This window comes from Xenopus tropicalis, chromosome 4, assembly GCF_000004195.4.
Source record: "Xenopus tropicalis strain Nigerian chromosome 4, UCB_Xtro_10.0, whole genome shotgun sequence".
NCBI lineage: Eukaryota > Metazoa > Chordata > Amphibia > Anura > Pipidae > Xenopus > Xenopus tropicalis.
The window spans coordinates 122,386,491-122,400,913 of record NC_030680.2 but is presented as its reverse complement, the minus strand read 5'-3'; the positions used below and the strand labels follow the sequence as shown (position 1 = coordinate 122,400,913).

Sequence of the window (14,423 nt, the reverse complement as noted above, 5' to 3'; positions counted from 1 at the left end):
ACATACATACATTAGGGTGGCGCTCATGTAAGGGTAAAGCTGCACTTATAACATTTGGATGGGAGGTAGACTAAGGGGCAGATTCATCAAAGTATGAGTTCGAATCCCGGATTAGATATAATAATTTCTGATGATCGGAAATGTCACAAATATGCTTACGAAAAAATCGTAATAGTCACAATAATATCGTATTGGCGATCCGAAAGTAACTATCCAAATGATTGCAAACGGCGGGAAAACCTTTCTGACTTTGATCCTTCTGTGCATGTTTTTGGAAGCCTCCCATAGGACTCAATGGCACTCTGTAGCTCTAATCTGGCCCAAAGGAAAGTCACGATAACAAAGCTTGAATGAATCCGAAACTTTAGTACTCGGCGCGACAAATACGATTTTGTTGCGCAAATTGTTGCGCAAATTGTCGCAATGTACAAAAAAGTCGGAAAAAATAGTATGAAAACTTAGAAAAAATATGATTTTTTTTTTTGTATTTGGATTCAATCATACTTTAATGAATGTGCCCCTAAGGGTTGCCAGGCAGGAAGGCAAGACCCCAGTTACAACATTGCTTATGTCATAGGAAAGCATATTTAAACAGTCTAACAGCATATATATATACCTTATATTTTATGAACCATCTGGGCAGGGGCCAGTTATGCAGATGGGGGGAATACGGTGTCCCAACTTACAAGTTAGTGCCAGAGTTGGACTGGGGGGTGAAGGGCCCACCGGGGCTCCTGTCCCAAGGGCCCTGCAGGTGCCCCAAGCCAGGTGAGTCCCCTAACCGGGGCCCCCCCAAACCCCCCTCGCAGGGCTCCCCCTAACCCCCCTCGCAGGGCCCCCCACCCAACGTCCTCCTCCGAGCGCGTAAATTTGACGCATCAGAGGAGGATCGGTCAGGAGGGGAAGCACCGGCAAGGGTCAGCTCTGGGCCGCCGTGGCCCACTAGAGCCGGGGCCCACCGGGATTTTTCCCGGTGTCCCGGCGGCCCAGTCCGACCATGGTTAGTGCCACTAGGAATTTGCTACCAGCAGTGTTTTTTGTCTGGCTTATTTTTGTGTCATTGCCCTTGCACTCAACTGACCATTTCATGCCATATGAAAGTCGCCCATCTCTCCCTTAAGGAGGCCATACATGGTAAGATTTGCTTGTTTGGCGAGGTTGCCAAATGAGCAAATCTCCCCCTCCATAAGCATAAGCCTACCTTGGGTGGGCAATATAGTGCAAATGTGATCGCTTGGCCCTAAGACCCAACAAACAATACAATGAAGTGGATATGAGATGTTGAAGCAAAGAACACATCAATGAGCTGTTGCAGTCCTCCATCCAACAGGAAATTCAAGCCTGCCTGATCGACATCTGCCTCAGTCTGTGAGGCCTGTCAGAGGGCCCCATACACGGGCAGATAAATGGCTGAATCGGTCTGAAGGACCCGGATTGGCAGCTTAAATCTGCCCATGTATGGACACCTTTAAAGTCATAGGAATTTTGGCCCCACCTGAGGGCAGATTTGAGTGTTAAGTGCTGTGTACTTACCTGCATATAAATAAACAATCATGTGAATGATTATGTATTTATCTTCAAATCAAAATTATCCAAAAGGGTTTTCTGTGTCACCTTATTTTAAGCCAAAACTGGCTGATCAAGTGTCTGGCCAAAGCTGGTATCACATGAAGGACTGTGCACTCTGGTTGGATTAGTGCTGCATACACAAGCAGATTTTCAACCCAGCCCAATCACTATCTAAGTGGCTGCAAAAATGTACCTTAGGCCAAAGGCTCTTTATAGTGCCACCGTCTATATACCTTCTCTTGGCAAATGTCCATTGCAGGATAATAATTCACTGTATCCCTCTTTATTAATCCACTTGTGGCCCGAGTTTAAAAGATAAGGAAAGGTAAAAACAAAGTAAGCTTTATCAGAAAGGTCTATGTAAATACAGCCATAAGCACTCACAGATGTAGTCTCTTTTTTCCTGTGCCAGAGACACGCAGCTCTCTCCTCTCCTGCACCCCCCTCCTCCAAGAATGAACTCCAGAATGTGGATCTGAGCCAATTAGCAGGAAGCTTCCTCATAGTCTTACAAACTGAGCATGTACACCGGTCTTGGTCTTGGTGCATGAGCGATGCATTATGGGAACTTTCTTTACTTTTACTCAGTGGTTTTTTTCTATGAGGCTTCTGATCATCTGAACAGGAGAAATATGGGGAGACTTAAGGGCACTATTGAGAGAACTGAAGGTATCCCTGCAGCTTGAGATTAACTCTTTATTAACCTTTTCTTCTCCTTTAAAGCAGGAAGGGTATTATTATTTATTTATACAGCTCACACATATTCTGCAGCACTTTACAGTAAATATTTATGCTTCACATCATTCCCTGCCACTGAAGATCTGACAGTCTAAGGTCCTTATTACATTTACACACAGAGTGCCAGTTAACCTGTCTGCATGCTTTTGGAGGGTGTTAGAGTGATGGCAGGTGTGGAGATTAGTCGCCAGATGTTGAATCTCGATGGAAGTATTAAAGACACATGAAGTCCTGGCACACCTGCAGCTTCATAAAATATAACCTTTAATTCATATTATGTTAAAAAATAAACCGCTAAAAACTGAAAGAAAAACAAGGAAAAGGAAAAGTTAAAATTTAACACTATACTGTATAATGTCTATCATGGATAGAACTGACTGACTGGTGAATGGTATCACCTCAACTGTTACTTTATTATTGTATCGCTTTGGTTTGTATCTCATAAAAGTAACATATATAGCATTAGTGAAGTGGTCAGGTTAGTTGTACACAGTATCATTTATCACAGTACTGCAACACTTGTGTAATATCATATGGGGAAGAAAGGCAAGACTCCAAGTAAACCGCAACTATGTAGGTAAGTCTATTCGTTAGGATTTTATTTTACATTTGCTTGTTTTTCAACATTTTCAGGTAAGTAATAATTCATTTGCATCAAATTACTACAGAGGTATAGTGCCTGTTAATAAAGCGATTTTCCCGTGTTTGGTCTTTATTTGTATATGACCGTCCCGTGCTTGCTATAGTTACTGCACCTAAATTATAGGATGGGTAAGTATCGTCTTTAAAATTTAACAAGACTGATGTAAATACAACGCTTACTCTACACAGATAATAGTCAAGGTGAGTAATCTGTTCATAGGTATCCGACAACAATATCACATTCGGAGGTCACAAAAATGTTCAACGAGAATGTTGAATCTCGGCAACCGCTGGCAAAGAAATACTCCAAAATGCCACCAACAAATCACTTTATTAATGGTGAGAAGGTATACACTGCGCTTCATTTTCTGAAGTCACCCAAAGTATCCTGCACAGGAAACCTTGTGTGCTTTCACCCTTATGAAACCAGAGTACCCAGAGGAAACCCACACAGACTCATGGAGAATATACAACTCCTTTGCTACTACACATTTTATCAGGGAGAGGCATCTAGATCCTAAGAAATCACTGATGACGCACTGGCAGGGTCATTAGGGCTGGCATTTCTTGCACTGCTTTGTGACCAACGTATTAATTAAATATTTATTTGAATTTCAGGCTCATATCATATAAACCAGTCAGTGACAGGCAATAGATTCACGAGTATGTGACAGAGCTAACACCAGACAGTGTCAGACACTGTTACACGTACCTTCTATGAGCATTTGTTTAGAGCTGCTACTGGTATAGGATCTTTTATCTGGAAAGCTTGGGACCTGGGGTCTTCCATATAAGGGATCTGTCAATGATTAAAAATCATTTAAATATTAAACACTGTAGCATTGTAACACTGTTTTTCCACCAACCTGGATTCATGCAGATTAGTTGGGATCAAGTACAAGGCACTGTTTTATTATTACAAATATTTGAATTATTTGTGTGAAACAACTCTACAGGAGATGGCCTTCCTGTAATTCTGAGCTTTGTGGGCAAGGGATTCCATAACCATACTTTCAGCAGTATAACTACAGAGGAAGCAGACCCTGCAGCTGCAGGGGGAAGGGCAGGAGGTATAGGGGGCCCCATGAGGCCCTAATAATGAACAATACAATATATATTGGTAACACAGGTCAACCTGTTGACATTATGGGGGCCTAAAATGAATTTGCTCTCAGGCATGGTGAGCTGCTAAGCACTTACACATTCAAATTGGCCACACAGGGGCCAATAAAAGCTGCCCTTGGTCAAAATCAATCAGGCAGGTTTTTAAATCCGTTGGGGCAAAGAGGCATCAGTGCACTCAGATTGTTTACCAGGGTTGCCAAATGAGCAGATCTTTCTGTGTATGGCCAGCTTTAGGCAGCTCCAAGTCAGGACTGGCCCTACTGAGCCACACTGCACACAGCACAGAGGAGGAGGTTCAGATGAGCATAGAGGTTACTGGAGGGTTGTAAACGTATAAACAGCCTGAGAGTTACTCTATTTCTATGTCTGGGAAATGATCCCAAACAAACTTCCCTATCCCTAAGAATGATTTTTAGTAGGTTTAAAGTACTGTGGTCTAAATTTCAGAAAGATCGCTTATATGGAAAACCTCAGGTCCAAAGCATTCTGAATAATAGGTCCCAGGTTCCCATAACAAAAATAATGTTTTCCCATTGCAAATTATATGGGTATTAGAAGCCACTGATGGGTTCCATGGTCATATAAAAAGATAAGGACATTTTTCTCATAATAAACAAGATACACTGAGTTGTAACTCAATCAGCAAATTTTACAACTTTTTATTATTTGAGGCCTTAGGAGTAACCACTGTAAGCCCTGTAATCATATAAGCAGAATGCTGCAAGTCATGTTTTTTTTTTTTTCCCTAAGGGTACTCTGTAGGTGCTGTATAAATTTATATAAAGACACAAATATAAAATATGAGAGAAATATTCAATTAAGTATTTAAGAAAGCAGTTTTGATCATGTCGGCTTTTTCTCTACATTTGTGGTTTACTATTGCCTTCTGTTCTCTGTATATACTGTATTTTTTAGATTTTTTTTATTCTATAAGCTTTGCATCTGCACAAATAAGAGTGGCTGCTCATCAACAATTTAAAAAGAGTCTTGTTATCTACTGCATGCTTCAAAGCTACAATATCTCTGCACATATTTAGTGACAAAGATTCAAAAAATTTTTGTGGACAGTGATAGGCAAGAAATACTTGCGACCAATGAAACTACCGCTTGGACACACTCCCACCTCACCAAATGTGCTGATTTTATAAGGCATGGGCAACTTTACATTGCCCTGTGTGACCAGAAACACCCAGGGTTGGATATCTGGTGCTCAAGCCCAGTCTGGGATTTGAAATAGGTACAGAAGCCCCTTAAAGCCCACTAAATAATGACTGTCTATGGCATCTAATAGCAGCCCCTCTGGCATTTGCCAGAATCCACAGATTGCCAGTCCGGGCCTGCTGGTGCTGCCCAAGGCCACTCACCCACCCACTGACAACTACTACTACTACTACACAATTAATGTATGCACAAGGCAGTACTGGGGCTCATTTATAAACACTGGGTAAGTTTGCACGTGGGCAGTAACCTATAGCAAACAAAGCATTAAGATTGTACAGCGCTGCGTACCCTTGTGGCGCTTTATAAATAAAGTTATACATACATACATACATGATCAGCTTTTTTCAGCCAGCTGCAAGTAGGACCATGAAAGTAAACACCTGATTGGTTGCCATTTGTTATTGCCCAGGTGCAAATTTGCCCAGCAGTTTTTATAAAAGGCCCTGTGTGCATGCAAGCATTTAGCAAAGGTGAACCCCCTGCAAAACACCACCATGGTCGCCTATGTCTGTCACTCTGAAGTCAGAAAATTACAAATATAAACATATTTTTCAATCAATATTAGTCTCAACTTACTGTTACAACAAAGTGTGTATATGTTAACAAGATTATGTGTGTGTGTGTATAGATATGTAACTTTAATTATAAAGTGCTACAAGGGTATGCAGTGCTGTACAAGCTTACAATATACAAAATTACACACAGGGAGGACAAGTGTCATAATAAATACATAAGTAAGTATAAATACACAGGGAGTAAGTGCCATGTGGTATGAGACAGGGTAGGAAGAAGGTCCCTGCCCCCTAGAGCTTACAATCTAAGTGGTTGGGTAACATACAGGCACAAATTGGAAGGTAAGTGCACCAAGTATGGGCATTTGCCCTTAAGCGCAGGACTGGGCAAAATAATGTTTTAGTGCTCCAGAAGGTAACGGCTGAGCTTTTTCTTAAAGAGAGTGGGTGAGTGTTCCCTACGGAGAGATTCAGGGATAGAGTTCCAGAGGTAAGGAGCAGTGAGATAAAAAAGGTTTAAGACAAACAGTACTCTTCTTCAGGGACAAAACCACTTTTGTTTTGTCCCTGAAGAAGAGTACTGTTTGTACGGCTTGATACAAAAGAAAAAGTGTTTTATTGAAAAAAAATCATATATATATATATAGCCAATGTAAATCATTCTTTTTTTAACATAAAATTAATAAAATGAATCCACTAAAAAATGTACTAATTACTACTGCCCTGATACTCATATGATATTAGTGTACCGCCAAGACATAAGACAGTACTCAATATGTCTGATTCCAGTGTGAGCCCCTATCCGCTCCCACAGGAGAAGCCTGCCTTATCCGCTCTCCGTCACACACACATATTTAAATATTATATAAATCAATTCTCTTCATAACGCCTGCTGTATGTGCGTGTCATACCTGTTTGTGCCGCTCAAGTGACTCACTGAGAGAAGCCTCTCTATAAACAAAAAGGGTGTTGTCCCTTTAAGTTTCCCAGCGATGACATCAGCACTTGGGTTTGGCAGTGCGATTCAATGAGAGGAGCAGAGAGAGTAGAGACAGCGCACAGACTGAAGGGGGAAGGAGAGAGGCAGCAGCAACACAGCCACAGCCGGTAAGCGCAGCGCCCTACAATCCCCCGTCATCCTCGGCCCTGTGACCCTCCGTTGGCGTGACACCCCCAGGAGCAGATAGGGGGGACACTTGGCTACCTATCCTTGCTATTATTTCGGGGGTCCGTTGAATTTATGGGGTTGAAATGAAGGGGGAAACAGGTCCCCCCCTGCTCCTCCTTTGGAAATGAGAGAGGGGGAGGGGAACAACACAGTATGATTATATTGGGTGCAGCACCTAGAGGCAATACAGACATTTAAAGCGTTTCATTTCCTAGCGCTTGATTTGCCTTTAAGTGTACTATTCTGTAGCCAGCACTGTTTGGGGGGTGTCTCTTCGCCTTTATTTCATGGGGGTGTTACTGTCGGTGTTTCTCGCTAAATAGAGTGGGTATTTGAGAGCCAGGGTTGGGGGTGATTGGGGTCATGTCACTCGCACAGGTCCCTAAATCTGTGTCTGTGCCTTGCTAATGCTGTGGCCTCTTACTGTATTCCTGCTACTGTAATGTTCATTTTGTATGATTTTCTCCATGTATTGTGCCCCCCCATTGCAGGCTGTAGGACCTCTTGGGTAACACTGGCACCCCCCACTGCTTCTCAGATTCATCATATCCTCTAGTATGAGCTCTTCTCAAAGGGTGGGGTAAGGGCCTGGGAAAAAGCCCAGAGCCCACCCCTTTGTTCTCTGCTGGACACAATATATAGGATTGATTCCTTGCTAAAACTCTACAGATCCGCTTGCTGCTGGGTGATAAAACACTGGGTGCTCTCTGTGAGATTGGGTGCACATTACATAACCACCAGGGCTGTTCTGCCAGCAGAGGGATATCTTGTGATTATTTTGTTAGTATAATCATTCCTATTCTAACAGCCTAGAAGTACTTGGCACCAGGTAAGTAGCCCTTTTGGTGCCTCTGTGCTGCTTGGCACTCTAGTACTAGTGCTGCTTGCCATTCACATTAACACAGTGTATATAATGAGGTGCCTGAATTGGGTATGATGGTTATACTCTCCTCGGTTTCCTGTAGTAATTTAATATATTCAGTTGATTGTTTGGTGTTCTCTGGGCTTAATTAGTATGAACTTTAGTTTGCAGCGGTATCCCTATAGTTTGTTGTTAGAGGGTGCTGGGAATGGTAGTTCACAGATATGTGGAGAACTGCGAATTTGACACCCTAGTATAGTGGTGTTTGCACAGATGACAATACTTGCCTGCTTGCATTGATCTAAGCACAAATATTAACTGGGCCAATCAGTGTGCTTGTTTACAACTTTATCTCTTGTGGGGAGGGGGGTCCTACACCCACCCCCTGTGCTTGTATGACATTCTGTTCTATGGTGGCACTGAGGCCGATTATAAATACCATGTTTGTGTTGTGGCAGATATATTTTCCGGTCAGTCTGGCACATGCCGTATAGGGCAGTAGTTCTTAAAGCGATGGCTTCTACATGACTAGACTTTAACCCTGTAAGGCCTGCTGTTGTGTAGTGGGGCTTTTTCTGGGCACTGCATTGTTTATTATAAGCTAGTAGTGGGAGAAGGAATGGGCTGGAACATTTACATTTGCATACTTTCAATCTGTTATCCCCGGACAGTCTCCCTGAAACAGTGCCATGAAGGTCAATATTTAACCTTCTGTGCCTTGCTTGAAAGCCTTGCTAATTGAATAATTGTTGCTTTCTTCCTGTGCAATTGCGCTTTGCCCTTCCCTCTGTATCTTGGATATCAAAAACCTTTTTGCCACCATAACACAAAAATGTAAAGATCTTTCTAATCTGCTAAAAGGGAAGGTATGTCATTTGGAAGAGTCCAGCCTATTGTCTTCTGTGCTGTCCTTCCCCCTTATCTCTGGTGAGTGGCTTTCTGCTACATGCACAGTTGGGCTCCTTGATTGTGTGAGCGTGAAGGCTGCTAGGTTCCGAGAGAATACTGCTCCCCCTGGGAACATAGCCCTGATCACATTTCTTCAGTACTGACCAGTTGTGGGTGCTTAGAAATTTGTGAAAACAATGGCATGTCTATGGTGGTTAATGGTAGAAATGTCACCAGATGAAAGTATTTTTTCTGCGATATGCATGCCTTGTGGTAGGCAATTTTAGGCTGATCCCTTGGGCCAAACAATCGGATCAGAACGTCGGGAATGCAATGATGGGGCTGCAGTCCTCGGTCCAACAGGATTTTTGCCAGGTGTCAGGCAGGGCTGTCAAAGGGCCCCATACACAGGCCCTGAAAGACTGAATCCTTAGGTTTTATCGGCCTAGTGTATGGCCACATTTATTCTTGACTGGTGTTTTTCAACTGGCATAGAAGCGACAGAACCAAGTGGCTGGAAGTGTTCTTTAAAACAAATAACAAACTGTACAGCTCCTCGCAACTGGTTAAAAAATGTCAAAAAGATGGAGAAAATCAATAAATTAAAGAGAAATTTAAAAAAATCAGAATATGTCCATGCAAGTGCCTTCTTAATACTGCCTCGTGCTATTTAGGCTAGTGCCACACAGGGCTGATCCTTGGCCTGCAGAAGAACACAGGCCGAGCATCAGCCAGGTGGCCTGCACCCGGAGCTGGCGCTTTGGTCTGTGTTAAGGCACATACGGTGGAAACACGCGAGTATTCATACTGCGCTGAAATCCGCTGTGTGCCTGGGCTGACTCAGTGATTCCAGGTGCAGGCAAGGAAGAAGGCTGATGCCAGCGTTGGGGCTGATTCTTGGTCTGCATTTTCCCGCAGGCCAAAAATCACCTCCGTGTGGCTTTGGCCTTATTTTCCTGCAACAGGAACTACTGGGTCAGCTTGGGTGCAGGCACATTTGGTGTATTTCAGCTGCACGCATTTGCACTCTTTTCTCCTTGTTTTTGCACAAAAATTCCCTCCCTGACACATGCTGGGCTGCATCACAAACTTTACAGCCATTGGCAGTGCATTTTTTCTACATCTAGTGATGTGGGATATGTGTGGGAAGTGGTGAAAATTGTTTAGGGTGGTTTTAACTGCAGCTGTTTTCAAAAGGCTGCAGTACTGTTGTAATTTGTAATTCACTTTATTGAAGGATCGCACCACCTACATCCTAGCATGATGGTAAAAGCAGTTCTCTCTAAAATTAGTGACTGCTGCTGGCCTGTGATTGTCTTGGGGGAGGGGCTCGTGTATAGAAAGAATCTTGAGCCTTTGCTGTTCTAGTATGTTCCTATATACATTTTTATGGAAATGTGGCCAACCATAAGGCCTGCAGGCCAACTATTGGGTCTTTTATCACGAGAGAGAGCATGAACAATTTGATCTGAGAAGAAACATGGAGAGCTGCTCTGCTCACTTCTGCTTGTACTATCCATGTACAAGAATGTGCATAACAGATAGTTATGATATTGGGAAGATTTGCTTTAGTCTGATATGATGATAGGAGAGTCTATTAAATTTGCCCCTCCCAAGGTGCTGTACATGCCCAGACAAGTTAGTTTGCCCCAAATTTGAGCAGGTGTAGCCATTTCAGTCAGAAACTATAGCCATTTTAGATAGTAACTATAGTAACACACAAGAAGGAAAGGCCACAATTAATATTACAACTAAAATGACCATTTAAGCTCTCAGAATCCCAATTTTTTTGCTGCTCTTATAGACTGTGTTCTGTGGGTTAATTACCAGTGCTTAGCTTTCATCTTAACTATCTTACCTGACCAGTTCACAAGGGATGGGATCTCTGTTCTGCTCTAGTAATTATGGTTGTAATTGGTTGTTAAGGAATTAGTTAAAACAATATTTAGTGCCTCCTGGCAGATTGGCTTTGTTCAAAGTTGAATTTTGTTTCCTATTTGTAGAGTAACTAAGCTTTATAGGTCAATCCATATATTTTGTTTGTTCTAGAAAGCTGAGGAAATTTTTGTGTAGCCATCTTTGTGCAGAGAAGAGTTTTGTATGACATTAGTCTGTTTTCGTAAATGGCTTAAGACCAGCCATTTGAGCAGAAATTATGCCCCAATTTATCAGACCGTGTTTGTGGTATGCCATTTACCAACAGTATGTGACATCCAACTTCCTGTGCAGTCTGATTTTTACCCTCAGCCAAGTGATTATGCTGAAGCTATTTGGCCATAAGAAACTCATTTTGCTTGTGTGGTAATTAGCTGGTGTTGCCATCTCCAGCCTGCCATGCACAGTTTTGATGCTCCATTTTATAAGGCTTCTTAGAAATACTTATTGGCAAGTTATGTCAAAACAGTTTTCTCAGAAGTCAGCAGTAACAAATTGCTGGTTTATTTTAAGGGAAGTTTTTTTTTTTTGGTATTTTGTAATCCAACAGGAAGTGCCCTTAAGTGCGCATTAACGCAGATGTCACGTTTTGCCAATGTTGAACTGACCTGGCAGTGCAATGTGTGTGTTCCTTGCTTGCTTACAGGCAGAACCCACAAATACGTAGGAACTTTGCAGATGTCTCAGGTGATCCAAAGGCATGATTCCATCATTGTTGCTGGAGTTGCTTAGTGATTTTTCTTTGTTGCAGAGAAACTTGCTTGGAACCCACAAAATAATTTTAAATGGCAGTTATGTCATGGAAAGACAGAATAACTGACATCATATATGGTAGTTAGTTATTAAATGGCAATCCCCAGACAATTTTCCTGTAGGTTTACCAACTGCTGTAGATCTGCTTGATGTCCTGAAGGAAATTACAACCCTGCAACTATAAAGATTGCATGCTCTTTTGGGTAGGACCCTCTTACCCTTTTGTTTACAGTGCTGTGGAATATGGTGGCTCTTTATAAATGTGTAAAAATAATGGCCTTCTGAACACTGGTTTAATATCTCACTCTCTGCAGCCCTGTACAAGCTCCATATGTATGTACAAAGGACAAAAGTCCTAAAGATCTGGCAAGGCGAAGTGTATGCGGCAATTAAATGCTATTTTTTGTGCTGAAATCTGCTTCGTGTGTGCACACACAGGCTGATGCCATACCTGAAACAGTGCCCTGTAATACTAGCTTAAGGGGGCCCATATTTATGCTGAACCCTGCAGTAGTCTGACTGATTGCTCAATACTAAATGAATGGATACCAAATAAGCCATATAAGGGGCCATAAATGTGTGTGGACACTTTTTGTATTGTCTATTTAGGATGACCTTATGAACAATCAGAACAGCAACAAATAAAGAGGAGCACCAGAGCTGCGTCTCCATAAGCACCAGTAATCCTTGATCCACCTGAATTGCAGGCTTATAGAACTACAGTACTTCTAGGTTGGGGAATGATTGAAACCTTATGTTGTCATCTCTTTTTATTTTATTTTTTGCCTTCTATATTAAAATGCTAAACCATACAATTTGGCTGTTTACATGTAGACTTATTGCCTACTAGTGTCTCTAAGTATTGGGAAACCTGGAAGGAGAATTGATCTTCGTGTTGCAGTGGGAAATACCCACTAATATTGACTCATTATGCAAGTGAGTGGGGAAACCATACCTGCATAATCAGATTGGGAAGAAGTAGAAAATACAGGAATTACAAATGTATTCCTAGGGCCTTGAACTACGGAGGGAAGCAGGTTCTCTGTATTTTGCTTGGGCTAAAAGCATATTTACTTTATTTTTCATTTCTTTTCTTTTTTTTTCTTTAACTAGTTGGTAAAATATTTTAAAATAGCTATGACTCAAGGAGTGTTATAAATATGCAGAACCACCATAATAAACCTTTTTTTTTGCTAAGGTACTGAAATATTTTCAGTAGTAACAGGGCAAAACAATTCCACTGATTTACGCACTGTCATGACAGATGGTAGAATGTAAGCTTGGCTTTAAGGTCTATGACATAGTGGGTGGGGATTTGGCCTGCAATGTTTTTTTAGTGCAGCTACAGTACATTAACTAGATAGGTATGAATATTTATAGCTTGTGGTGAGAACAAAAATTCTTCTGCTTATTTATATATTTGGGAGCTGCCTAAGCCACAGTCTACATACAACACCTGATGTGATTCTGTCCGAAGAAGCCAATAGTTAAGGTCCCTTACAGGGTCAGTGGCTTGCTGAATTGGGCGCACACATTACAACAATTACGATCTTTTCTGCCACCGTTGGTCGCCGGAAAGATTGTCCGTGCCCTCCGTTAAGGTTCAGGGCTGAATCATCAGATATTGACGTAGAAATAGGAATTCTACCCCTATAAGACGATTTAGCCCTAAACATAGTGTTTACTCGGGTGCCTTCAACGATACCCGATCAAATTCTTTTGTCCCGTCAAATTGACGAGACAACTGATGTACATGGCTTCTACGATATCGGTCACCTCGTCCATCCACCATACATGTAACGAATATCACATGAAACCTCATTTTGTACGGTATCAGTGTGTGTATGGCCAGCTTTAGGCTTGTGTGTCACAATAGGTGGATGTTTTCTGGCACAACTTATGAGGCAATTAACCAGCTACATTAAGCCTGCAGGATGGGCAATTAGTAGTTAGGTTGTTTCCTGACATGCAGCTACCACACATGCTCCTATTTTTGAAGGTCTCACGTGAGGTTAATGGCTTTGTGGCCAAATGTGGGAAATTTCACAGATTGTTGTAAGTAATTAGAAGTGCCACAGGTACAGCGCTGCATCATGTTTACCACTGAAACAAGGGCCTGTATTTATCAAACATATATGTTGGTGACATACACAGTGAGAAGTGATGCAGGGCTTTTCTAGGAAGTGTCATAATAGAACAATCATGATCACTTCCCATTTATTTCAGTGACAGTCACTTGTGAGTTGCAAGTCAAGATATTGTTGCTAGAAATTGCAGCATAAAAAAAAAAATCTTACATAAAAGAACACAATCAACTACAGGCAATTTAAAGTTTTTTTAGGAGCATGGGTGAGAAAATGCCCAAAGTGTTCTCATGCCATTGCCCTCCTTTTTTTTTTTTCCATGTAAATTAAATTGGCAAATTATTTTTAATGGTCTCATTTTTCTCACCAATACCTCCTCAATCATAATTTTTTTTTTTTTTTTTTTTTGCATAAAGTATGTATATTATGTAATACAAGCTGACTTCTGGTCTGGTTTTATATACAGCCTGCTGTAAACCTGCTTTGTGCTTCCTGCTACCCTCTGTCCGAGCTGTGAGTTGGGATGAATGAACTGCACTCTGTGTGTGTCTTGGATACGTTCCCTGTCTTGGTTTCCGAGGCAAGGAGATACTTTTCTCTGTGTGTATACTCCTCTCTGGTGACCGTACACCTTGTTAATCGATTTGAAAAGCCTTTTAAAGCTATCTGACTCCCTGGTTACAGGAGTTTTAAACAGATTTTATTCAAACCTACTATTTACATTGCAAACTAAACTTTTTTTTTTTTAGGGAATTAGAATGTGTCATAGCCTTGCAATATATAAATAAAAAGTTCCTAGAAATGTAATATGCAATTATGAAATAGTGAAAATATTACATTTCACATATAATTAACATTTGTTGCAGGGTGTGATGGTGGACCTTGACATGATGGTGGCCCTTGACATTTACATGACTTAAACAACA

At 41.6% G+C, this 14,423-nt stretch overlaps 1 protein-coding gene and 1 long non-coding RNA gene across 5 annotated transcripts in view; one reads left to right on the top strand and one right to left on the bottom strand.

Moving 5' to 3' along the window:
- Positions 1-6,878, bottom strand: part of LOC105946981 — an 81,087-nt gene extending 74,209 nt beyond the window's left edge. The window contains exon 1 of the long non-coding RNA XR_001924499.2: positions 6,719-6,878. This is a non-coding gene — a long non-coding RNA (uncharacterized LOC105946981). The remainder of the gene's footprint in view (positions 1-6,718) is intronic.
- Positions 6,832-14,423, top strand: part of csnk1e (casein kinase 1 epsilon) — a 43,245-nt gene continuing 35,653 nt past the window's right edge. The window contains exon 1 of one of the 4 annotated variants that reach the window (XM_012960985.3): positions 6,832-6,914. In XM_012960985.3, coding sequence (XP_012816439.1) covers positions 6,835-6,914 — 80 coding nt within the window. In that variant the 5' untranslated portion in view covers positions 6,832-6,834. 4 annotated transcript variants of the gene reach the window in all.